Source organism: Oryzias latipes, chromosome 1 (assembly GCF_053564925.1).
Source record: "Oryzias latipes strain Hd-rR chromosome 1, Olatipes_Hd-rR_3.1".
Classification (NCBI taxonomy): Eukaryota; Metazoa; Chordata; class Actinopteri; order Beloniformes; family Adrianichthyidae; genus Oryzias; species Oryzias latipes.
The window spans coordinates 18,432,231-18,458,345 of record NC_136237.1 but is presented as its reverse complement, the minus strand read 5'-3'; the positions used below and the strand labels follow the sequence as shown (position 1 = coordinate 18,458,345).

The 26,115-nt window shown below is 39.7% G+C and overlaps 3 protein-coding genes across 3 annotated transcripts in view; 2 read left to right on the top strand and 1 right to left on the bottom strand.

Annotated features, from left to right (window-relative positions):
* The window catches only part of LOC101166851 (uncharacterized), a 45,767-nt gene extending 36,411 nt beyond the window's left edge, over positions 1-9,356 (bottom strand). Inside the window, exon 1 of the mRNA XM_020704480.3 lies at positions 8,967-9,356. Coding sequence (XP_020560139.1) covers positions 8,967-9,045 — 79 coding nt within the window. The 5' untranslated portion in view covers positions 9,046-9,356. The remainder of the gene's footprint in view (positions 1-8,966) is intronic.
* Positions 9,357-10,564: 1,208 nt separating this feature from the next.
* Positions 10,565-16,372, top strand: LOC101169911 (retinol dehydrogenase 8-like). Its single transcript, XM_004065982.5, has 6 exons — positions 10,565-10,748; positions 12,945-13,106; positions 13,190-13,369; positions 13,523-13,616; positions 15,286-15,469; positions 15,564-16,372. The coding sequence occupies exons 1-6, from the start codon at positions 10,643-10,645 to the stop codon at positions 15,789-15,791; spliced, it is 954 nt and encodes a 317-aa protein (XP_004066030.1). The 5' UTR covers positions 10,565-10,642; the 3' UTR covers positions 15,792-16,372.
* A 937-nt stretch (positions 16,373-17,309) lies between these two features.
* Positions 17,310-24,774, top strand: palb2 (partner and localizer of BRCA2). Its single transcript, XM_011477533.4, has 12 exons — positions 17,310-17,774; positions 17,844-17,903; positions 17,991-18,177; positions 19,005-20,336; positions 20,863-22,127; positions 22,219-22,371; positions 22,822-22,904; positions 23,273-23,422; positions 23,497-23,613; positions 23,698-23,785; positions 23,869-24,059; positions 24,138-24,774. Exons 1-12 carry the CDS (start codon positions 17,697-17,699, stop codon positions 24,367-24,369), a joined length of 3,936 nt encoding a protein of 1,311 aa, XP_011475835.2. The 5' UTR covers positions 17,310-17,696; the 3' UTR covers positions 24,370-24,774.
* The last annotated feature ends 1,341 nt before the right edge of the window (positions 24,775-26,115 follow it).

Below are 26,115 nucleotides of genomic sequence, written 5' to 3'. Positions count from 1 at the left end.
TATCAGTTATCAAAGTTACAGTTATTAAATAATTCCAATTGAAAAAATAGTGTGAGAGATCCTTTACGGCCAACCACCATGCCAGACAGGTGATGCTAAATCAAGTGGAGTTATATGGTACATTGTAGGGGTGTAATGTTTAAGTGAATTAATCGACTTAATCGATTAATCGATTTTTTATTCCTATGATCCAACCAGATTGATCCATCTGAAATATGTTGTTCATTGATTGATCATCTTGATCATCAATATACAGACTTTAAGCAACCACAGATTTAAAAAAAATGCTTGAAATGACATGATTCTAAATAAATAGGTTGTTTCAAATGCTGGTTGTGTTTTTTTGTTTTTTTGGCCAAATAATATGTTATAACCTGCCACATAATCGCCACAGTTTGACAGTATAAGGTTCACCAGAAATAAATGAATGACATTAAATTAAAGAAGAACACCAAGTAACCCTTCTGATTTTGTTTTGATACTTTAGATCACTTCATTGACCCCAGTTTTCACCATCACATGCAACATTTCAAGTTGTCAGGGCATTTTTTTTTTTGTTGGTTTCCTTTCTGAGAAATTGCATCACTAATGAAAACAAACAACAGTTGGATAAGAAATTATCAAGCAAGAAATCTGAAAGTTCTGTTTATTTCAGAAATGGAGTCAACTGTTCTGTTAATTTCATCTGTGTATGATCTGTTACTTGCTGAGTAAAGCCTTGGGTAGGGGCAATAAAAAAAAAAAAACAAGTCCTACTAAATGGAGAACGATCGACTCCCAAATGCACATATTCATACATTTAATACTGTCAAAAGTCTAGTTGAACATGATCTTGATTTCTCTTGAGTTTCAAAAATCTAGTTCTCATAAGAAAAATTATTGCATTTCATGTTTTGTTTCATGTTAATGTGTCAGACCAGATAAACCAGAGCTCCGTCAGTCACCTTCTATAGATTTTTACCAAAAGTCTCCCAAACGTGCCAGTAGATCAATATCTAAGATATATAATTTTGTGGAGAAGTCCAAAGTAACCTCCCATCCATCCATTCAGTTTCAGAACTCGCTGAATCCCTTCTGGGATCACAGAGCCACTGGAGTCAACCCAGCTGCTGCCGGGCAAAGGAGTGAACTGGTCCAAAATAACTCCCTCAAGAGGGAATTACATAAGCATTCGGACAAGATATCAAAATATGTGATTGGCTTTGCAATTGCAGTTGAAAAGCAACTCACAGTAACTCAGAGCCCATCCAAACCTGATCTGCCTCACTGCAGGCTATATTAATGTGCTTGAACTGTCCTTTTTTTACCAAAGGCCTGCATTTAGAACCAACAGCTCATGACAACAGATAAAAGGCTCAAGTTAGCAGTACTATCTACAGATACGACTTCATCTGAGTCAGAACTAGCACATATCAACAGAGATTTTACATACAATGTGCCTTCAGACCCGGCATTTAAATACCTGGACATCCCATTTTGGGTTACATTACCACAATAGTTAAATCTGCTTAACTGGAGCCCTTTGACTATGTGTGTAGAGGGTCAGCTCAAATATTAACTTGGGTCTTAAGAGATTAATCATCTCACTACCGTTGAAAATGTTTTTAGGTATGACATAAGTGTTTGAAAAAGGAAATTAAGGAAAATATTGACTTATTCACCAAACAAAAGTCTATGAAAAGATTTGACAGAGAACAATTAGTAATTACATTTAAACCAAACTATTTCTGAGTTTGGACCATATACATGTACACACTGGACTGATGACGCTGATGACCCCTTAGTGATTCTAAATGGCAAAAAGGAACAATGGGTGGGACAGGCACATTACCTGGAGTGTACTCCCCCCAACACAATGGCATTTCAAAACGGCTTAGAGTTTAGGAAACATTTAGTTGAGTTCACCCATGGGTCCACCCACATGCCAAGTAAAGAATAATACATACAATTGAGCTCTGATAAATTTCTCAATTTTATCCACCCCAACCCAACTTACACACAAATTTGCTGTAAATGTAAAATAAATTAAAATCATTTAAAATAAATAGGTTTAGCTATAGCAATAGCTATTACAATTTGGCTGCAAGGTGCATGCAGACGTTTACAGGAAAGCCACTGTCAGCTCTGGGATCTGGAAGAGAAGATTCAGTTGTAAAAACCAAGAAATGAAAAGCAGCGCTGACAATAAAATGCACTACAGGACAAGACAGGACATGGAGCTTTTTGCTTTGTTTGCAAATCAGAATTACTATCTCGCGCTTCCCTTTGTTGCTTATGAATGAAGTTGAGCAAGTTTAAAATAACAAGCATTTACAGTGGGGCAAAACAGTATTTGTCAGTCACAATTTCAGCAACTTGGCCCTCTTAAAAAGAGGAGAGAGGTCAATAATGTTCATCATAGATACACTTACCTGTGAAAAACAAAATATAAAAAAAGAGTATAGGAAATCAAATTCTCTGACTTTTAAAGACTAATTAATTGTGCATAGAAAAAAACTTTTGCCCCTCCAAACAAGAAGAAATTCTGTCTTTCACAGACCCGTTACTATTTCGTTAAAGAGCTTTTTTCTGCCCTTCACTCGTTATCTGCATTAATGTCATCTGTTTGAATTGGCTTTCTGTATAAAAGGAGTTAAAAGTCTGTGTTACCCAGCAAACAGCCCCAAAACATCACAACTTTTGACAAGAGTTGAATGGAAGAATGGACCAAAGTAGCAGCTGAAGTGTGTGCAAATCTGGTGAAGACCTACAGGAAATCTTTAACCTCTGCCACTGACAACCAGGGTTGCATTAAAAAGTATGCAGGTGAACTTCTGTCATTGATAAAATTCGTATCATCTGCTTCATCATTGAAATAAATATTTTTAAATCATACGATGTGATTACCTGGATTATTTTTTTACATTCTGCCTCTCACAGTTGAAGTGTTTTTATGATTAGCATTGTAGACCACTCTCATATTTGTAAGTGGTACATGTTGGAGGACCAGTGACTTACAAATACTATTTTGCCCCACTGTACAGACATACTGTTCATTTACTGTGCTGTGCATTCATATGGGGGAGGGGGTCTGTTCTCTTTCAGTCACTGCTAATACCTGAGGCTCTAAAGTGGTGTGAAGGGCATTATGATCTACATGCACACACATGCAGAGTATGTCGTGAAGCACCAAAGGAGGCAAAGACCTGTTTTTTAACAGAAATGCCCAAACTGTAAAATTGTGCTTACTGTCCAAGTTTTTCAGTTTACTGTGACAAATAACAACCAATATGTTGCTTTAAATTCAGAATAAAAGTCTAAAATGTCAAAAAAAACAAAAAAGAAATACAATTCTGTGACAAAGCCCTTTAGTCACAGCATACAGATCGACGTGACTAGTTTTGATCATTTTTGTTAATATAACTATGAAAGCAAACTTGTTTTTTGCTCTTCTAGACTGCAGCGTATTGTGCGCTCAGATGAGAAGCTGATTGGCTGCAGCCTTCCATCTGTTCAGGACCTATACATCTCCAGAACCAGGGGACGTGCAGGTCGGACAGCAGCCGACCCTTCTCACCCTGGACCCATCGGGCAGGTGGCTAAGGTCCATCAGGACCAGAACCTCAAGACACAAGAACAGTTTCTTTCCCTCTGCAGTCAGACTCATGAACACATTCTAATTCCTCACCTTAAACTTTACTTATATGTCCAGTCACCAGTCCACTACCTGCACCCTGATCCTCCTCAGTTTGCACTGTTTGCACTACTTACTCTATTTATTGTTCTGACCATTGTGTCATTTTTTAATTTTGCGTACTGTTGTTCATTTTTTCTATTCTAAAGTGTTTTATATTGCATACTAGCACCGAAGCAAATTCCAATTCTGTGAAACTGCTCTGTTCACTGAAAATGGCAATAAACACTCCTTGAATCCTTCAATCCTTCTAACTCCAAACATTTTGTCACATAAGCCTTAATTTGTTGCAGTCTGCAAAAAATCTGCTTTTTTAAAATGAACTTTAGCTTTGTTTGCAGCATGCAGCAACTCAATAGTTGTTTTGAAGTCATAACTTCTGAGGAAATTTACCTTTTCAGGGTAAATTTGAGCTTTATTCCTTCTCTTTGTTTTCTTTTGTTTACCTTTGTGATTCACAAATACTTTCTGTGGTTAAAACCAGGTCAAAGAATCCGTGATGCTAGATGCCTTTACTGGAAACACAATAGTTCATGGCATTTTTCCAGAATTTCAAAACTGTAGACTCTTTGAATAAAGCTCCACCTAATACTAGAGGATATTTTGCTTGCAAATACAACACTGTCTACATTTATTTTGGACCACCAGTGAGTGAGTCAGGAACCAAGCGTAAAGACACCTATATTTTTAAAATACCTCTAGAACTGTAGATTAATTAAAGCCCAGCACAGAACAGCAGAGTTGTCTAAGTAAGAATCCATTGGAGCACATTCTGCTGCTTTAAGGCATCAGTAGTTCTTAAGAAGGTGATCATGACTTGCAACAATCACATACCTCCACCTTGACCCTTAAATCAGTGGAGAAGTTATGTGGAGTATTAATGCTGCAAAACAAATCAACAACGTAACTGGCTCCACATTGAATCAATACAGATTTTCTGGAAACCAGATGAGTGTGCCTTTGTATGCATGCATTTGAACACTGGGTAGGTTTTTTAATTGTGAATGCAGTGGTGGTAAAAGTGTGTTTGTGATTAGCCTGTCATTATCTCAGTACTGAAGAAGAATGCAAGATACTTTTTGCAGAAACGGGCCCTGGGCTTAGTTAAAGCTCCAACATTTCAGCAATCCACAAACTGAAGAATAAAACAGCATAAATTCAAATCCTGTTTTTACAGCCTTTTGACTGGATATGACTTTTGTAGCACAAAGTCAAGCAAAAATTGACTAAACTAAGAGAAAAGATGAGGAGAAAATGGTTAGAGAAAAGATTAAAACTAGGAGCATGTGCTTCTTTTCCTCCCAGTTCAGCTGGTTTTGATCAAAGAAACAGACTTTAAATGTCTCCTGCTGTCGGCCAAACACACAAAAGCTCTACCTAAAGCAGCCTTTTTCAATGTTTAAAGCAAAAAGTTGCAGAAGGACAGACAGACATGTGATCCTCACCTCTTTCTAGGATTGTGTTGAAAACACAGCGTATCATTATTCTTAACACTTCAGTTGGTCCTTTCCTGTGTACACAAGTGCACAACGACTCTCCCTCCAACGCTTCTCCCCAAGACTACATCAATGTTTGCCCACCACAGGCTTCAAAGTCTTTGTGAATGCCTCAGCAGTGCTCAGACAAGTGTGTGTTCTGGGACTGCTGGATGCTGCTCCTTATGGTGACTTGGGTTTGAAAAAAAAAGCACAAAGAATGAAATCAGTTCCATACAAGAAGATTTTCAGAGCTTTGATGTCTTACCAGAAAGAGCTTTATCAAGTTTTTACAAGTGTTTATCAACAGAGCCATGTGAATATATGACAGTTTGGTGGACAGAAGGGATTTTATTAAAGGAACTATATGGTGGGAATCTTTTGGGGCAAACTCAAGATTTTATTTTCTATACTGGCAAAATTACTATCTTTATCATAGTTTAATTTCTTTGGCATTTAGTTGATTTTTAAATAATTAGAAATTGAGATGACTTTTCAAATGTGAACATTAATTAGCTTAATTCTTGCCATCAAGAAAAAAAACAGTTGAACAACAGAAATAATTGTTTTAATACTTTCTTGAAATAAGAAATTATTATCTATATTCATGTGGTTTAACATTTTCTCCCTTTTTCAAATGATTGCCTGATTGATACCTGCTTTTCAACAGTTTCAACAGTTGCTGACTTCTGGCATGTTTCCTCTGTCGAAGGATAAACCTGTAATGTGTCAAACAGGCCACTAGGGGCATTGCAGCACCGAGCAGTTTTTCCTGTCTCAGCTTCACAACTTGTGCGCTGCTAACCACTATCTTCATCAGATGCTTACGTTGTGGGTTATGGGCTGTATTAGACAGCAGTCGTTTTTTGTCCCCAAAAGAATGCTTAGAATGCAGTGGATGCAGTTTATTTTTTCACAGACAGAAAAGCTTCTGTGCATACTTGTTTAAGAATCGTTACGAAGCCAAATTTGTCACACAAATGCTTGTAACACCAGGGTGAGTTTTAACACTCCTTGAGGGAGGGGGAGCAGAGGTACAGTGGTTGACCTCTAATTGGAAGAGCATAGGTTTGGTTCCTGCTTTGCATGCATATGTGTTGAAGTGTCCATGAGCAAGACACTGAGCCCCACATGGTGGTTATAGGTTGGCACCAGCGTTCAACAGCAGAGCCACCATCAGTGTTGATGGGTGAATGAGACTGTGACTGTAAAGCACCTTGGGCCTTCCAAGAAGGTAGTAATGTGCTATAAAGGTATATGCCAGTTACCATTTAACTGACCAAAGGTCTGCTGAAAGAAATTGGAGTGTGACACATTTATGTAAAAAAATAGGTCTGTGCAGGGTTAGGGACAGTTCTGCTTACCTTTAACCTCCTAAGACCCTAGCTGATATTTGAGCTAACCCTCCACACACTTCGTCACAATTAGCAGAATTAACTACTGTGGTGATATAATCTAAAATGTCTTTTCCATGTATGTGGATGCAAGGTCTTAAGATGTTAAAGCTGTTCTACATTTATTTGGACCAAAAACATAAATTATTTAATAAAAATGTGTAACAGAAGCCAGAATTATTTAGCATTAAAGTTTGGTTTCTCTGTATTTTCACAAAGCTTTATTTTGCTGGGTTTTTTTGATGCTCTAAAGAGGAAGAGGGTAATAAGAAAAATGGCTGTCACTTCTTCGGTTAAGGTCAACTGTGAGGAATGCCTGAAGACACTGCATTCTGCACAGCCTGACCTGAGAACCTTACTTCAACATTTCTGCTGAAACTGTCTCTTAAAAGAACAGTTTTGTCAATCACTGCTCAACATCTTTTCCTTCTACTGGGCAAGTGAGCACCTTGCATAGTTTGAGTAGAAGTGAATCCATTGAAAAGCTATCTGTCCATTGAGATAAAAGTGAACTACAGTCCATTCATCACATTCAACATTACTAGAAATACAGTTAGTGAAATATGATATTTGTTCAGGTTTGTACTTGTGCTATGATAAAATAAAAGTGCAATTCAGCATTCTGTAGTATACATGATTAGAAAGACCATTAAAGATGTTTGGCTAAACAGCCAAAAATAATGAGAATAAAGTTTAAAGGTTCTGATTCCATCCTGCTTCTGCAGCCGCACCGTCAGGTTGATGGCTTTATGATAAACACAGTCAGGCTGAGGAAAAAGTGTCTGAACCACCTCAGGCCAGATCATGACATAATCATAACTCAGACCCAACCCAAGCTGCTGACAGCCAGGTGTGTGACTAAATTTGACAATGGGCTAAAAATCACCTGGAACATCAGCAGGAACTTTTTTTTAAAAATGAGAGAGAAAAAAGTTTTAAAAACAGTTGCTTCTGATTTTTTGTGTATTTTTCACATAAGAAAGAATACCTGGAGGTCCACACCCTGACAAATAATTGGAGGTCAAGGGGTCACAATGCCACTTTAGTAGTTCTCTGCACAGACAGAGTGATGTTAGAGCATGTGCATACTTCATGTGTGTCTGCATAATAATAGTCCCAGTGGGTACTTTGCTTTCTGACACTTTTTACAGCAATCTTTTCAGATCACCTTTCAAAATAGGGGAAATAAACACATGCCTGTAGGTTATTGGGATGAATAAAATAAATATTTTCCACTGTCTCAGCCTGTTCTCAGACAGAGCATGTGGGCACAGCGTGGTGGGGTGTAGGCACCTGCTTGCTGATATGCTGAAGTGATTAAACTAGGCTGAATCTAAATTGATATTAAAAAAGATACTAATTGTGAGTAACTGTGGATTTATAGAAATTACAGAGAAATTTGTTTTATTTTAGCCTAGGACTTTAAAAAATTGAATTATTATTCAAAAGGGTAAAAATGTTCAGAGAAAAATCTATTTTTATACACAAAATCTATATGATTTCCACAGTCCTGGGGGTTTATCCAGGAGAAATGAGCAGTGCATGCGGGGATAAGAGCCATGGCTTAGGCCTGAACCTTGCAGTATGTTAGAAACTGAGCTGAAGTGTTATCAACGTATTTTAACAGTTCTTCTTTCAACATATATTAGCTCAGGCTCTCTCAGATATTTATAGTCAGACTCCATAGAACAAACAAGTCAAAATAAACCCTTAAGGTTCAGTTTTCAATTCTCCAAGCTTAGAGAACACTGATACTTCTGCACAAGAGCAAAAACAACGGTGACAGCACGTTTTAATAGCCCAGAAAGATTAAAGTCTCGGGGTTTTTCTTTTTTGAAAGCAGCTGCAGGGGCTGACAAACCAGTTGAGCCCTCTCTGCACTGGTAAACAGAGACCACTTTAATTTGACTGAGTCTGCTCTACATTATCCAGCTGTGGAGGCTGAATATCCTTCGAGCTGCAGGATGAGGGGAGACACTGATGGAGCAGGTATGACAAAACAAGTCTAGACATATAGGCCTATGCCTTCACACTTCTGAGCACATGTGCAGTGGGCTCTGGGAGCCCAAAGGGTGGCTCAGTTCAATCAGCTTCAGATTGCATGACCTGGCATGACTAAACCATCTCCAGCATGATTTTTTTTCTCTAGTTCTTCAAGTGGAAAACTGCAAGGAAAGAGTTTGCATGCATCTTTGACCATTTAGAAAGCAGTATTTGTATAATGTCCCCAATAGAATATTTGAATTTGCAAACAACAATGAAAATGAAATCTTGGATGAAGGCATGGGATGAAACCCCAGAGGAAAACTATTGTATTTTAAAAGGGAGCCAATTAAGAATGCTGGAGTCATTTCACTGTCTGAGTTAGAAGAGGTGAACCCATATGGCAGAAAACATCAAAGAAACCACAGTGGATGTTCATACCTGCTTTGGAGATGTAGAAGAATGTCCAGAGCAGCAGCAGGGACCGCCAGGTCTCGTGCATTGGGCTCCATCGATCCATAATGTTGCATTAGATGATGTGTGACCATATGATCGCGTGATCCCCGCTGCACTGCCTGGGACACGTGCAGTCAGACGCACTTCGACTCAGCCTCACAGACGCGTCTCCGACGCGCACTCACGCAGCTGGTGATCAGGAGCGCACACGCGCAAGGGCTGATTTAAATGACGTCAGATTGAACAACCGCTGTCCATTTACTCCTCTGCTGACTGTTTTATGAAAGGATGGATGGAGATTGAAGATCAGATCAGAAAAGAAACTCTGCCTTGAGTCAAAAGGTGTTTTTTCTCCTCTTTGACCGCAGCGCAGAGGACTTTCCCTCACTTTCTCCTCCCTCAACTCCACTCTCCACAGGTCCATCCTCCCCTCGTTGCCTATAGCTACATCACTTAAAGCGTGTCAGTGTTATCATTGTCTAAGTTATTCTAAAGGTATCACGCCTTCCCCTGCATGACTATAACATTGACTCGTAACAGACACATGGACGAGCGCAGACGAGCTGGTGTTGTTGGCACACTTGTGCAAAGGAGCGCTCTTCCAGTGCTCGTAAAGCTGGCAGCAGTCGAGACAGTATATAATAGAAAATATCCAGCATGAAGGATAAAAAAGTGTACATCTGGGCTTAGCGCTTTCTGACTCACTCCACAGATGCGCACATCCACATGAGCGCGCGCAGCATGCTGGAACAGGACAACTGCGCCACCCTGCTCATGAAAATATGCTTCTGCAGATTCCACCGCCTGTCTCCGTTGCCTCCACACACATCTACTTTTGATGCGGGCATAATAACTTAGAATGCGTTTAAAAATACACATTAGATATCAGGAAGACATTTGTATTTGCTTTTTTCGAGATTTTTTTTGGAGGAATCTGACTTGAAGTGGCTTTGTAACTGCAAATAGGTTATCTAATTTGTGTGATTAACATTGTTGATCTGAAAATTGTAGAATACAAGTACAATTATATGTTATGTGATTGGCTTCACTGAATTTGGAGCCTCAAGCAAATGGATTCAGTTTATTTCAGGCACGTGTAGTGAGAGAAAAAAAAATAGATTCCAGGCATATTTTTCAGGTTTCTTCCTCCTGCTGCAGGTGTGTCTTTCTAACATTATAGTCAGCAAGCACATTTGAAAACAATAAAAAAAAATACTCACAGTTGTCTTTGAGTCAGTTTAATCTACTCTATAAATCACAACCGAGCATTCTTTAAAATACATTTATTAAATATCAAATAAAACATAATAAAAGTACATGGGGGGGGGGGGGGGGCGTTCAATCTCAAGTTTTTTTATCTATTTTCTTTTATTACAGTCATTAACCACTAGGCGGCGCCAAATCTGATAAAATTGACCTTAACTCCTTTTTTTGTTCATTGAGTTACCTGCATATGAAGGTCTTATGTGATGATTCTGTAGCTGCTGTTATACAGTGTGGTTATCACACTTGCTTATGGGATAATCTGGTTGCGTTGTGGCTCCTCCGTCCATGTGACTCCCTTCATCTTATCCTCTTAGAGATTCACTTTGGGTCCTTTTGCAAAGCTGCTTTGGTGCTGCCGGCCTCTCAGGGTGCAGTCAGAGCGTGGAGCCAGAGCCATGGTGAGTCCTGGACAGAAAGTGGTGCTCATCACCGGCTGCTCCTCCGGGATCGGCCTGAGGATAGCTGTGATGCTGGCCAAGGATGAGAAGAAGCGCTATCACGGTATGTGTGTGTGGTCATATGTGCTTGGGGGGTGTAAATAACCTTTACTTTTTTCCCATACAAATAGTTTAAAATTTAGTAATCTACAACAAAATAAACATGACAAAAATACCAATTATTCAGCAAGAAAAACATATATTCACTTATGTCTTCTACTTAAAACAACAACATTGGTGGATTTAATAATTATTGTGACAATAAAAGGATGCCAACACCTCTCCATCAAAAGCAAATTAATCAATTAATCAAAACACAAGCTCCTAAAAATCATTTGGCACATCATCTTTAACGAAATATTTGCACGTCTTTTTAAAAATATTTTACCAATTGTCAACACATATGAAAAATAGAGTTGTTTCTTCATTTAGCAGGAACTTTCTGCTCTGTACTAACTTTTATATATTTTTTAAGAATGCACTCTTTAATCAGGTTGTGTTGCTTTCATTTAGCATTTCTTTTAAACAGACGGCTCTCACGTGTGCCGTGATCATTTTTTTTTAATGTACAATAAGTTTTTGTGACATCAAACAACAGCATGAAGCACTTCAAGAAATTCTCTCTTTTAGATTAAACATACAAAAAAATAATAAACCAGCAATTTTTTAAAAAATGTGTATTTGTTATAGAAATTTAGGCCAAAATTATCTCTTTCGAGTTTATTGTTTTCCTAGCTGCAGGGTGCAGTCATGTTTTTGATTTTTTTCTGCCTTTCTACCTTTAGTGTTTTGCCTGAAAATATCCCACTGAATTGTTGATCTGTTGAGTAGTTTTTGACTGATCAAACCTTAAACAGGCACATTTGATATGGTCATTATTAGATTAAATATGACAATGAACCTTATCTTTTGAATTATGCTTTCAAAATCTGTTGCAATTGATTGAAAATTGGATGATGAACTAGTAAATTAAGATTGTTGTTTTGTTTTGCTGTCAGTAAAGCCTAGATTTTAAATGGTCTTAGTTTGAGAAAAGCTTCCTAAAACTCAGTTGCTCGTTCAAACGTCTCTTCCAGGAGTCTCTAAAAGAACAGTTGGCAGCCATGCTTACAGGCTGTTTGTTGGCTGGCTGGTAGAGCTCCATTGTAGTTTACAGACTTGGCAGAGCAAATCTTGGAGCAGGTTAGAGATGTGACCACCAGGAGAGCTTTATGAACTGATACTAGTGTGTCAGCCCCTGCTTATGACCACAGAAAGCCTCTTAAAGTTTATTTTTGCCGAGCGCACTATTTATAGCAGCAGAGTTTTCCCTGCCATTTCATAAACAAAAGATGGAAAATGCTTTAAGTTTCTTGTTAGACCGACACTATTTTAACTGATTTTTAAAGATTTTAATCAATATCCTTTTAATCAGATTTGTGTGGGTTTTTTTCAAATCTACAAATATAATATGTAATTTATATTAAATACAGATCTAAAGATGTTTATTCTGGAATGAGCATCTCTTCAAACTTTATAACTTTTCTGTTGTTTGTGTATTTTACATGCAAACTTAGTTTGACCCTGCTTCATTTACCTGGGCTGACTGTCTAATCTTCTGTTTACATCAGCAGTCTGATGTAAACAGATGCACACATGGACGTTTTTTGTGGAAAAGCCAGAGAGAGGACTTGGACTTGAGACTTGGACAAGAGCCACACTTAAGTCTTACTTGCACCTGAAACTTGATTTGAGACTTGAGGTTTGGGACTTGTGAACAATGTTCATTTGGTTATTCTTTTTATTTATTTTTTGTTTGAACATGTCATGTCAGAAGAAAGCTCTCATTGGGACGTTTTTGCATTGAGAAATCAGAAACACCAACTGTTTGCTATTGTGTCCCCACATGTTGTTTAAAAGTAGTTAGATGACAACTTGTGACAATAAAATATTTGTTTTTAGTTTTTGTTTTAAGACTTGAGACTTTGCTTGGATTTATTCCCAACAACTTGAGTCTTCACTTCAAATTAAACATAAAGATTTCAGACTTGATTTAGACTTACAGTAGGGGACATGCGAGCATCTCCAGAAGGGGCGTTGATTAGAGATGTAGGAGGGAAAAACTGTGTACAGGTAAAAGATAAATAGTAAGACTAAGCACACGGGAAAATAAGATGTATTTCTATGTAGATAATGGTGTCAAACACTTTATTTTTTTGTTACTGTAAATCAGATGTTTGGATTCATCTCACCTGAATAAAGTTTTTCTCACCGTCCGCAGTCATAGCCACCATGCGGGATCTAAAGCGTAAAGACAAGCTGGTGGAAGCTGCCGGAGACACTTACGGGAAAACCCTTTCCCTAGCTGTCCTGGACGTCTGCAGCGATGAGTCGGTCAAACAATGCATCAACGGCATCGAAAACAGACATGTGGATATCCTCAGTATGTCCTCAGAAACATTCCCTAAAGTGTAGATGTTATCTTGTGTTTAGATAAGCACACTTATATTTGTTTCTCCCTGTCAGTCAATAATGCAGGCATAGGTCTGGTGGGTCCACTGGAGAGCATCTCCATCGAGGAGATGAAGAAAGTCTTTGAGACTAACTTCTTCGGGGTCGTTCGCATGATCAAGGAGGTGATGCCTGATATGAAGAAGAGGAAAGATGGACGCATCATTGTGGTCAGCAGTGTGATGGGACTGCAAGGTGAGCAGTGTGAAGGGGTGAGATAGATAGAGGGTGTTTGCTCAATATTGTAGCAAAGCCTCACCAAGTTGTCAGCTTCTATTTTAAAATGTATGAAGATGGAAGGAATTAAGAGTTTCTATGAAACCAAAAACTCTGCTTTGTTTCTTCCAGGGGTGGTGTTCAACGATGTTTACTCAGCGTCCAAGTTTGCCATGGAGGGCTTCTGCGAGAGCTTGGCCGTGCAGCTTTTAAAGTTCAACGTCATGTGAGTGACCCTTACACTGCTGCAATTAGATGTGGTCATAAGAAAAAGAAAACTTGTCAAGGAAAGTTTGCAAATGATTGAACACTTTTTTAACCCAACACATTTAAGGTTTTTTATTAAGCAAATAAAATATAGAGTATCACAAACTCCTTAACCATATGTTTCATCCTTCAAAGCATAATCAGTTACACATCTTCTGTTTTATTTTAGTTTCCTTTTATTTTCGGATTTAAAACCATTTTTCATAAATGTAAAGCTCGACTTATCTTAAAAGACAATGAAAAGGAAGGCTTTTAGTTGAAGATTTAAACCCATAAGAGTTGGAGAAGCTCTGATGTGGAGGGGAAGAGCATTCCATAAGTTAAGTGCAACTGCTGCAAACACTCCAACAACCATGGATTTCAGTCTCGTTTGAGGAACCTTCAGGAGAAGCTCAGTTGAAGTCCTTAAGTTTCATCAAGAAACATATGGTTGCAGTGGTTTGAGCCAGACCATTCAGAGTTTGTTTTAACAAATAAATGAATAAATAATATGCAGACGGTGGAGAATTGACTGATCCAGATTGTCATAAATAAAGAGCCATGCAATATTTTACCGTGCAGTAGAGCCCTTATAGTAAAACATATACAGTTTCAAATTATTTATGTGTAAAAATCCACCTCACAAAAAAGTTCAAAATAAATTACATCTGGTGTTAAATGAGATCCTTCTTCAGTAGACTTACTTGATTATACTTTAAGAACTTTGCCATTGAACAGCAACTAAACACAAGATTAGAATATGAGTTGAAACTTATTCTAACAATAAACCACTTTGACAATAGATCAAAGCCTTTGCCATAATTTTGCTTAGTTATCTGACATGTGTGTATTTTGGAGGAATGGTAAAGCCCTCAGTTCCTCTTCATTTAGTGTAATGTGAGCACTGATAAAAAAAAAATAATAATAATAATAATAAAGAAAGACTGTTGATTTTTTCTCAAGATCCCCAGTGTTTAAAAAGCTTCAAATAAATGACAAAACTGGACCAACAAACCTTTTAATTTTAGCATTTTTTAGCATTTTTCTTTGAGTCCAAAGAGCTGTAGCCGTAGAATAGCTGCATGTGGCTCCGCAGTCTCAGATTGCAAACCCTGTCTTAGAATTTCCACCTGTGCCCACACTGAAGAATTTCGTAATGATAGGTGTGGTGTATATGTCACTTTAATTTAGAGATTCATTTGTAGATAATTTTGAACTTTTTTACTTCTCTTCTCATTTGGGAGCTGAAACAACATGCATCTTAAACTCTGATGCCAATCTTCTGTGAGCAGCAAAAATAAAGATTATTTTACCCAACTTAAAAAAAAAATCATCTCAGAATTGTTGTTCACCTTTCGGTTTATCCTTCAGGGGTCACCACAGTGAGTGAGATGTGCGAATGCACAGGTGGTTTGGCAAGGATTTTTACGCCAGATGCCCTTCCTGACACAACCCTGTATTATAGCAAAAAAAATAAAAAACCAAACTACCTTTAATTTTGCACAGGAAAACCAAAGAGCTTTCAATATAAAAAACGTATGATTTACTCTGTTTGCTGCTATCAGTGAGTACAAGCCAGACAGTCGCTCTTCTTGTAGCTTAAAAAGAGATAACCTTTCATTTTCTTCTTGTACTATCTCTGTACACAGAGTATCAATGATTGAGCCGGGCCCCGTACACACAGAGTTTGAGGTAAAGATGATCCAGGAAGTAAAACAGAGAGATTTTCCTGGAGCTGATGCTGAGACGGTGCGTCTCTTCAAGGAGGTTTACCTCCCCTCTTCCGTGGACATCTTTGAGGCGCTGGGTCAAACCCCTGATGACATTGCCAGAGTAAGATCTCTTTATATTCTTCGACTACACATCTCTGAGACTCATCTGACTGGTCAGGTTTTAACTGTCATGTTTATGTCCTTTTTTTTTTTAGTGCACAAAGAAAGTGATTGAAGCCAGTAGCCCACGTTTTCGGAATCTAACCAATGCACTGTACACACCCATTGTTGCTATGAAGTATGCAGATGAAACTGGAACCATGTCAGTTCACGCCTTCTACCACTTGCTCTTTAACTTGGGTCCTCTGATGCATGTCAGTGTTATGGCCATGAAGTACCTCACCTGTGGATGTCTGCGGAGAAGAACCATTTCACCAAACTAAAAACCGAAAGGTTTTGCAGAGACATGTTTGTCATAAGATAACTTTGATTTTGAAGATGTTCCATGAAAGGGTCAAATTTGCATTAAAATTTGACCATAAAAGAATTAACAAAATGGTATAAAGTTTAGAACATTTAGGACTTTATCAATTGCAATGAAAGTGCACATTTCCTGGTTTAAATGTATCTATTTTTAATAGTTTATAAAGAATAATAATGCAGAGTACTTACTTTCAAAGCTGTAGAATGTAAGTTCAGTTCAGTGCTGAGCATATAATGAGAGAAAACAAGAGACTTTAAATGTATTTCTATCTTTTTTACTAAAGAACCAAAAAAGCTGACATAAAAACTGGTTGCATGACTTTGTCTGTATTGTTACAATAAATCAGAGAACAAGTACAAATGAAAAGAAGAAAGTTTAATAAAATAAAAGGAAATCAAATACAGCACAATCTGTCCAAATGTCACTGTAACTGTCAAAGTGTGGACCTGACAAACAGTCTATTCTCTTGTTTTCCAGGCCTGTTTATGATTTTTGTGTATGTTTTTTAAACGGTTCTATTAAATGAAAATTCTAAAGAACTGTCTGATTTCAATTTGTTTATTTTTGGAAAACTTTTACTCTCATGTCAGTTTCAAGTATTTAAATAGTAACCATTGATGGTTTTTCTGTTTCTTTTAAATGGACCAAGATTCTATACATTCATGTCTGTTTAAGAATAATATTGACATCACAACATTTTTTATCTAAAGACTAGCTAGATGAGTCAGCTTTTTTTCTTTCAATGCATTTTTTTTGGTTTGTGTAGTTAATGTAACCATTGTGTGAAGTTTTGCGTTATTATTCCATTATTTTTAACATTTAGGTTTGCATGACTGCTGCAGAATATGCAGAAACGTAAGAAATCCAACAATTTTTTTTTCACGTTTTTTTTTTGTTTGCTTTTTTTACTCCAATGGAGTTCACAAGCAATTTACAATTGAGGTTTTTATTTTAGCATGGTAACAATGTTCACCCAAATTACACATTTTGATTAGCTACCATACCGTGAGTTTATGCCATACGTGTGTATTTATTCAAATAATTTCAACTTGTGTTTCAGCTTTTATTTATTATTCTGTAGTTCACTAGTCAACTACTTTTAATAACAAATTTAAACCAACGTTTATCTTGAAGTATAACAAAGTTCACATGAAAAACAACAAAAACTTTATGTGGCAATTTCAGTAGATATAATAAAACTGAAATATCGTCCTTAAACTACAGAAGAGGATTAAGGCCACGGAGAAAGAAAAAAAAGGGCATAGAAAATTCTGACTTATTTCTCAGAAGTCTGACTTTATTCTGAGATTAAAGTCAGAATTCTCAGAAAAAAGTCAGTGTCTGTGTGTTTTTTCTTTCTCCATGGCCCTAATCCTCTTCGCTATTGTATGAATGAATGAATGAATGAATGAATGAATGAATGAATGAATGAATGAATGAATGAATGAAATAAACTTGTTTTTTAATTGTTGCGAGAAAATAGAGCACTTCCGGTGATCGACAGATCGGGGCTTGACTTATACTACCTGATCAAGTCGCGGGGACTTTAGAACTCACGCGATGACAGAGCAATCGAACTTTGAGGCTAAACTTCTGTTTTAACAACATGGACTTTGAGGGAGTGTGCTTTTCTTTTCACGTTAATTGTCGTTTTCAATTGTGGACAACGTTTTAGTTTTGTTTGTTTTGTTTTTTAAACAAAAAACACGACAATGTTAGTCCTGTACCGTTATTAAACATAACCTGCATCGAGGCAAGCTAGCATCTTTAAAAGTTGTCGACACGCTTACGTTTAGTTTAGGAACCGTGCACGTTCCTTTTTCTGACTTCTGATGTGAGGGGTCCGCTGCTTTGGAGTCGCAGGATGAACAATAAAGCTGGAGATATCCTGCAATGTGAGAAGCAGCTAAGAGACGCATTACACAGCGATGACAAGGAGAAGGTAACCAACGTGTTTTCTCATTCCTGCCTCTCTTAAAACCCTAACATCTATGTTTTTGCCTCGATCCAGCTGCGGAGGAAGTTGGCTCTGTTGAAAAGGGAGTATGTGAAGACAGCGCAGAGGCTGCAGGTGAGACCCGGACGGAGCGTTCAGCTGTGATTCTTGTCTGCAGATTGTTTTTCATCATGCCTCTGTGTCTCTGTGATCTTCGTACAGCGTGCTGAGCGTCTGGAGGCTGTGAGGAAGCATGTCAGGAGTAGGATCTCTGAACAGAACCAGCTGGATCATCACAGCGGTTCTGAGGATGCAACTGCATCACGTGTCAACTCTCCATCGTTGATACTCAGCACCACCAATGCAGAAGATCAAGGCTCAGCCCAGGCTCAGGAGCATGATCCTCCAGGTAAACATGAGTAAATATAACCACACTGCTCCTATTTTAGGACTCCATCAATGTGGTGTTTTATCATACCAGGTATCTATCTATAACATTTACAAATTACCAGTTCAAGTTGATTCACGATTTAATTAAGTTAAGTTTCATTTTAGATCCCCACTTTGATGAAAATTGTTTTTTGTGTGTTTTTAACTTGTTCTTATGGCATTTTCCTTATGACGAAAGACAGACCAGTATATAAAGAAAGTTCAGATTAAAATGTGCATTTCTGTTCATTTCTTTATTCAAATTGTTGTGAATTAGAAGCAGAAAATATACAATTAATTAAATAATCCGTTGCATCCACATGCAGACAAACGGATCCATGAAAGTCTTTGTTTTCCTCATCTAAACTGGTATCTGGATCAAAACTGTACGGCTGGATAGCTCCAATATTGCTTTCTATTGTTGTCGCACTGTTAATGTTAGGTTGGGGTTGAGAGGAGTTGTAAACAAAGCTGATGGGAAGTGGGGGAAGGCTTACTCCAAGTAGTCTGTCCCGCCCACAACTCTGAGACAAATTTCTACAGAACTAATGCCGCAGAAATGATGTCCTAAAGCAAAAGACAGTTGTTGTTTTTTCATTTTGGCTTAAAGCTTAACAATCATAATTAAAATACCATTAGGAACGCTTATAAAATAGATTAAAAGATGCTTGGAGTGGAACTTTAAGATCTATTTTGCTTGATTATGAAAAAAAATAATCATTTTAGTGGTTCAAACAGAACAAAGTGGAACTTTTATAAATAATTGTGTGTCCACCTCATTAAAGCCTTACTTTAATGTTCTACCAGATTCTGATCCATCACGGAGAAGCCAGGTGATCAGGTTTATCCTCCCTTCTGAATCGTCCCCACAACCTCCGGATTCCTGCCACGACTCGGGTCGAGGTCACAGACCCAGCTCTGCCCTGCGCCTCCGGTCCAGGCGGAGCCGCCTTCGCTGGGAAAGGAGGAGTGCTGAGGCTGACCACAGCGCAGGCGTCAACCTGAAAGCACCAGAGCCGAGCGAGTCCATACAAGGTGCCATAACGGCTGAAGAAGAAGAGACGGTCAATTGGAGAGGGGCGGATACTGTGAATGAAAGCGAAGAGAAGCTTTCTGGTCAGGATTCCGACTCTCCGTCTCTTCTGCTCACACACTGGAGTGCGCACAAAAAAGCTGAAAATGGAGAGGAAGAGAAAACTGAAAACTGGAAACGCCAAGAGAAAAGGGAAGACAAGACTGATGTAGTGCGTGAAAGCCCGTGTGAATATTTATCATCCACTGAAGGGGGGAGACTAAGTGTGGAAAACAGAGAAGAGGGGGGTGTTAGAAAAGATGAAGAAGAAAAAAAGACATGTAAAGGGGAGGAAAACAAAAAAGCTGAGCAAACAGAAACGGTAGAGGATGAAAAGAAATTTGAAAAGAGTCAGACCTCCGGTGATGAAAAGAGTCTTCTGGACTCCTGCACACTAGTGGAGGGACTCCTTTTCCCCGTGGAGTATTACGTTCGGACCACCAGACGCATGACCTCCTCGCAAAGCCAACCTGACATCCAAGCTGTCCTCTTCTCCCAGCTGAGCGTAGGACGCCAGCGCAGGAGTCGAGGCCGCCGCAGTGGAACCTGCAGCAGTTCACAGCGCCGCACTCCCTCCTCCCCAGCGACTTCATCCACCCCTCCACTTCCTCTGAACCCCTCCGTCGTTCAGCCCGACAGTGCATCAGCTGGGGACAGTCTGATGGCCTCTTATGCCGGGTTGTCCCCCACAGTCAAGCCTGCGTGTCCACAGAGAGGCCGGAATAAGAGAAGAGGTCGGGGACGGGGGAGACCTCAGACCCCAAAATACTCCATTAAATGTCAGGACCCTCAGGTTGTAGTGACCCCAGACAATGTCACCTCTTTATATTCTCTATCCCAGTCTCTCTCTAGGGCTGATGGACCAAACCCCATTTTCATTTCCCAAAAAGGTGTTAAGGAAATAGATATAAATCCGCCGGTTTCAGCCAGCATCACCGCTTCTTCCCAGTCATCCTCAGGGGTAGCAGCAGTTCAGTCTGGTTCTGTGTCTGCACAGGTGGAACAGGTCTACCCCATTTTTATGAAGCACAGCTTCAAAAGGAAAACACCGCAACAGACGATCAGAGGTGAGACTTTGCCAGAGACGGGGTTTCATGCTTTCTGTGACAAAATTTTTGGATTTTTTATGATCAATGTTATGATCAATGTTGAGCATCACTAGTTTATCTTTAAGTAAAACAGAGTGGTAACAGACTGACATTCAAAAAAACTGTTAAAATTGATCTCTTAAACTACAAACTGTGCACAAAATATTATGATGTGGCCACAAATGAAAGTTTTTGTATCTTCACTTCCTACTACTAATTTGTGGCCACAAAATACTCATTTGTTTTTTAGTATTTTGAAATCCTACTGCTAATTTGTGGATATTAAATAGTAATTTTTGCCTTCAGAATGCCAATAGAATGCTACATTTTTGCCACAATAACCTAATTTGAGTGCAGAAAACATTAAGTCGTGGCCACAAATGATTCATTTGAAAGAACATTTTTTTTAAATGTCATGTCCAGGGCTCTGTACAAAACCCCCCTTAGGTGTGTGTGTGTGTTTTTGTACCCTATGTTTTTTTTCTTTTTGCTGTGTAACCTTCAGGCCCATCGGACTGGACGTCTCTCCTCCTGCCTCCTGCCTCCTCGCCTGTTCAGACCCCCCTGCTCTCCCTCCCACCCACCTCTCTTTGCTCGCTTGTCGGCAGCCTGAAAAGCGTGGACATTCACCAAGATTTTCACCTCCCAGACGAGCACTTTGCCTCCCTGAAATTGCACAAACTTCGACAAGTGGCAGTGGAGTCCGGAGTCGAGCACTTCTCTACGCCGTCTCGCAACACCCGCAGCAGCCTCCGGCGCTCTGACTTCAGCGATTCTTGGACGACCGTCCCTCTGTTGCCCACGTCCTCGCCCACTGCTGCAGAAATGCCTCTATCAGATGAGAAGCACAAGGCTGCTGATCTGCCCTCCTTCCTGCCTCATTGCTCAGAAAATCTCACTGAAACACTGAGTAGCAGCTCCTTCACCAAGGAGCAGACTGAGGGAGTGGAGAACTTTGAAAAGGTGATGGTGGTTGTGATGCAGGAAATCCCTGAAGAACCTGAAACCATAGCTGCACAGGTTAATATCCAGTGCAGCTTATCAGCTGGGAACATCCACAGATCTCCAACCACTGACCAGATGGTGCCTCATCCCAAAATCTCTGACCCACAAACACGCAGTGAACAAGTTTCATCTGAAGAGCAAGCAGACGATCGTGGAGAAGGCGGTGCTGTTCAGGATCAGAGGTCTGTGGCCCCTGAAGAAAAATCCAGAGCTGAGATTCAAAACTTTGATTGGTGTGGGAAGGAAATCCCAGAAGAACCTCCCAACACGAGCACATGTTCTCAAGATGATGAAGACGAAGGAGAGGCTGCGGTGAATGTCCAAAATGCTCTGGATCCTCTAGATTCTAAGGAACCACACTTAAACCTCTGTGAGGAGAAACTGCCTGAAAACAAGCCCATGTGTGCCACCCAGCTCCCTGATCTCCTGCTGACTTCACATATTCCTTCAGCACCGTGTCCATTTCTTAGCCCCCGCCTGCCTTCCACTCTGCTCTCCAGCCCAGCCCTGCCCTCTCTGGGACTCACCCCTCACCCTGCTGCCGGCAGCCTCCCCCTGACTCTGTCCCCCTCTGCTCCTTCTCTGAGTTTGCCTCCTCCTCACAGTCCATCTGCACAGGCTCTCCCACCTCCCGCTCTGTCTCCCTGCCCGTCCTTCCCCATTGAATCTGCCGTTTGCCCGCCTCTGCCCTGCGCTCAGCGCCACAGCTCAGGGAGTCCAACGCCCACCGAGACGCCCACAATGAGGCGCACACTCACACTTAAGGTACGAATGAGGAGGCCTGTTGTATTTTGCTGCTTCTACAGAATCCAGAAGCTTTTTTTTTTTAAATATGTGTGTGTGTGTTTTAATGCAGGCGGCAGCAGGAGGGCTGCTGGTGGACGTTTGCTGTTTTCTCCGAGCTTCTGGGGATCTATGTGTCGCAGCTGCAGGGAAGTGGGCCGTGTGTCTGTGGAGCCAAAGTTCTGCGTCTGACTGGAGCTTAAAGCACACCTGGACCTTCAGTGAAGTATGTATGAAAAGTCGAGGAGATTCATTCACAATAGAAAGACAATGAGCTTCGCAAAAAAACAAAAAAAAGAAATTGCAATTTGAGATTATTGCCCTGAAATATACAGGCGGCGTCTTTTTCTTTAGTTTCTATATAAATTACATTAAATAATTATAAGTCTGAAATCAAGAAAGATTCATTTATGTTTGTAAAAAAAAAGAGAATGAGGTTTTTAACATGTTCTTGTTGCATTTTTCTGCTGATGAAGAACATATAGAAAGAAAATGAAGCTAAAATAGGCATTTCTGAGTATTTCTTTATCCAAATTGAGATGAATCAGGAGCAGAAGGAAAACTAATATGTGAAAAAGAACCTATTTGTGACAAAGAAAATACACCTTTAAAACAGATCAAACAAGGATCAATGGGTTTTAAAGAAGTCAGATGGATTTTCGATGCTTGTTTCCAGCCGGTGATCAACGTCTTTCCTGTCCTGGATGCTGCAGGGCTGATCTGTGTGACCCTTGGTCAGTTGGAAATTAGAGAAGTCAGGTGAATAAAGCTCAGTCGTCGCCTTGATATGAACAGCTACACTATGCAATGTTTTTCTTTGAACTGACATGTCTGTCTTTTTACATCAGTTTGGTAAAAGCTGCAGGATTTAATCTGTTAAAATTCAAACTTAATTGATTATATCCTTAAAAAATACTTTGATTTGAAGAAAAAAAATGTGTTTCTCTTGTAACATGTTTCATTAGTAGGTTTACATTTGTTTAGCCATAAATGGTTGCTAAAAAATCTCTTTCTGAAAATGAAGTAGAATATGTGAAAACCCTCAGCTTTAGCTTTGAGCCCCCCATGTTTGATACCTGGATTACGATCTGTAGACGCTTCTTACTGCGTTCTGTTTGTGCGCACAGAGTGCTCTCATGCTCCAGCCTCATGCAGATGCTGATATGTGAGGGGGTCATCCAGGTGGTGGTGGGCGTGTCTAGATCCAGGGTGGTCACCTCCTCCTGCTCCACCATGGGCTCCACCCTGCAGGTGTTTGCTCTGTCGGACAGCAGCAGGTAACGCGGTGGACGCCACGGCGCCTCTCTCGAATTCTTTGTACAGACACACAGACGTTCTCTGTCCCTTTCAGGTCACAGAGGGGTCAGCCTCTGGAGTCTCCTGGCGTTTGTGTCAGCGCACTCGCTCCGGTCGACGGACTCCCTGATGCTCTGATCGCCACAGATGAAGATGGACGTCTTTTCATCTGGTAGGTGGGACAAGGAAGAAGCTGTGACAAAGCAAAGTCAATCCTTAAATGAAACCTCAACATATGTTTTTCTTTTTCTTTAAGGAATACAAAGACCGGGCAGCTGCTTTGCAAAGTCCAGTTGGAGCAGAGTTTATCCCACAGCGCCTGTCTCAGAGGATTCTCTGTGTCTGTAAGGAGCCCGCCGTCGTCCAAATGTTCACGCTGCGCCTCCTCAGGATTTGACCTCCGTGTGTTTTTGTTTGCGGTGAACAGGGAGCTTTGTTGGTCCTCCTCCAGCATCAGCATCTCAGCTTACCTCAGGAAGAAGACAAAACAAATCTTAGAGAGGATACACCTTCAGAAGAGCCCGAGATGGCGTTGTTCTCTCTGGTCGCCACTAACCCTCAGACTGGAAGGTCTGTTCTGGTCACTCAGCTGACTCCGCCCAACGCGTGGCACAGCAGGTGAGTCAAAGAGCGACGGCAGGCGAGGCTCACGTTTGCGCGTTGACACGTTGATGAACCCCCCTCTGTGGTCTGCAGGCTGTTTGAAGCTGACGTCAACCATTCCCGCGTGGCGGCGCTGAGTCCGAGCGGCGGTGTCTGTGTGTGGGGGCTTGGCCGAGGGGGGGGCCCTCAGACGCTGAAGGCTCCAGAGGGGGAGGACTGGCAGCTGGCGCGCTGGGGAGAGGAGGACACGCTGGTGATTGGACATCAAAACGGCGATGTGTCTCTGTACTGCTGCAGCGCCGACCCGACCTCCTCCTGCCTGTAGAAACCCCCCCTCTACCTAAACATGATTTGTTCTCTCTGTAAACGGTTCTGTTTTAAGACCTGCAACATTTACTAAATGTGTTCAGAATAATCGCCTTTCTTTTCATTCAACAAAATCCCATTTTGGCTGAAATGAATGTTCAAAACTCCATCTTTTCATTTGTTTCACTGTAGAAACAAATGTTTTATTCTGCAGCTAAATTCAAAACTAGAATCTCTGCAGGTTGAAGAAGCTTTATTTGTCTGAGGAGGTTTTATTGCACATGTCTCACAATCCATATAGATTTCTGCTTTTATGTCACTTTCCTTTAAGTACTACTGTTGAGTCATTTGTTGTTATTTCAAATAAGATGTTATATTTAAAGAAAAAACTTGGATTAAAATTATATTAAACTTTGATACCTTATTTCTCTGTTTCTAGAAGAAATGGTTTCTATTTACATGAAGCAACTGAATAAAAGACAGGAAGACATTCTAGTGCGCTGATATAGTGAAACAATTGAAAGTTAACAGTGTAAATATTTATTACAAATATATATGCATTATTCTCCACTATGATAAATAAAGGCAACATTTATGAGATTTAATTTCTTTAGAATCTCTGAAATGAGAGTTTCTGTTGGATAAAAAGCTTTTGCTCCTAATGTTTTGGATTAATTTGTCATTACATCTGTGGCCAATTTGTCTCTAATGAACAATTATGAAAACACAAATGGGCTCAAGAATGAAGGATTATACATACTTGAAAATTATGAAAGTACTTCTTATGCATCTTAATTTTACATTTTTTAAATGATATTTGTTACTAGTGAGGCTTGATTCCATGCAACAGAACATCTAAATAACACCGTTCTTCTCACACAGATCTTGAAAAAGAAACAATCAAATCACCAGAGCTGACCTGACGAGTTTGGTATTGATGACACTACCCACTGTATAAAATTTTATTTACCAAATATTTTGGGCATTTATTCTGTAAATAATACAGAAGTTATTTTCTCACAGATGATCTAAAGCAGGTTCCCTCATCGATCTTAAAAGCGTAAGAAAAGTAGAACAGTACTTTGTGTCAATCACATCAAATTGATGTGATTTAGTGCATAGAAGCAAGGAACTTAAACCAGCTAGTCAAAGAAAATCTAGTTAAGGGCAAAGTCAAATGAAAATTTCACAGGCAAAAAAAAAAAAAAAGATGTTGGTGAGTAAGAGTCTAAATGAGTCAAGGTTAATTTAATCATTCCTTGGGTTTTATTTATTCTTTAAAGGCCTACATTGATGAAATGGTGTTTTTACCATGTTCCTGTGGCAGCGTTCTGATCATGGAGGACGGATAAAAAGAAAGTTAACCTGAAACTTGAATTTCTGTGGGGGGTTTTTGGGTCAAATTGTTATGAATTAGAAGCACATGAACAATCAAAAAGAGCTCACTTACAATCAAAGTACACTGGAAGGGTCACAAGCTCCATTCTGATGCATCCACCTGCAGACAAATGGATCCGTGTACGTCTGTTTTCCTCGTCTGAGCTGGCATCTGGATCAAGACTATACGGCCAGATAATTCCAATATTGCTCATCAATTTTGTTTCACCACTAATCTTTAGTTTGGGGAGCTGATAGCTGGTGGGAGTGCCAATAGTCCCGCCCACAAATCAGAAGCAAATTTCTTATTAACTCCTGCCGCTCTACAGAAACTATGTGCTAGAAAACTACAGGTTTTTTGGTAATCAAACAAAAGATCAGTGGAAAC

Coding starts and splice junctions, on each gene's coding strand:
- LOC101169911 (XM_004065982.5), top strand. CDS start 10,643: ATGGTGAGTCCTGGACAGAAAGTGGTGCTCATCACCGGCTGCTCCTCC. Junction 13,370..13,522: donor CAGTGTGATGGGACTGCAAG/GTGAGCAGTGTG, acceptor TGTTTCTTCCAG/GGGTGGTGTTCAACGATGTT. Junction 13,617..15,285: donor CTTTTAAAGTTCAACGTCAT/GTGAGTGACCCT, acceptor CTCTGTACACAG/AGTATCAATGATTGAGCCGG.
- palb2 (XM_011477533.4), top strand. CDS start 17,697: ATGAACAATAAAGCTGGAGATATCCTGCAATGTGAGAAGCAGCTAAGA. Junction 18,178..19,004: donor TCAGGAGCATGATCCTCCAG/GTAAACATGAGT, acceptor ATGTTCTACCAG/ATTCTGATCCATCACGGAGA. Junction 22,372..22,821: donor ACACCTGGACCTTCAGTGAA/GTATGTATGAAA, acceptor GCTTGTTTCCAG/CCGGTGATCAACGTCTTTCC.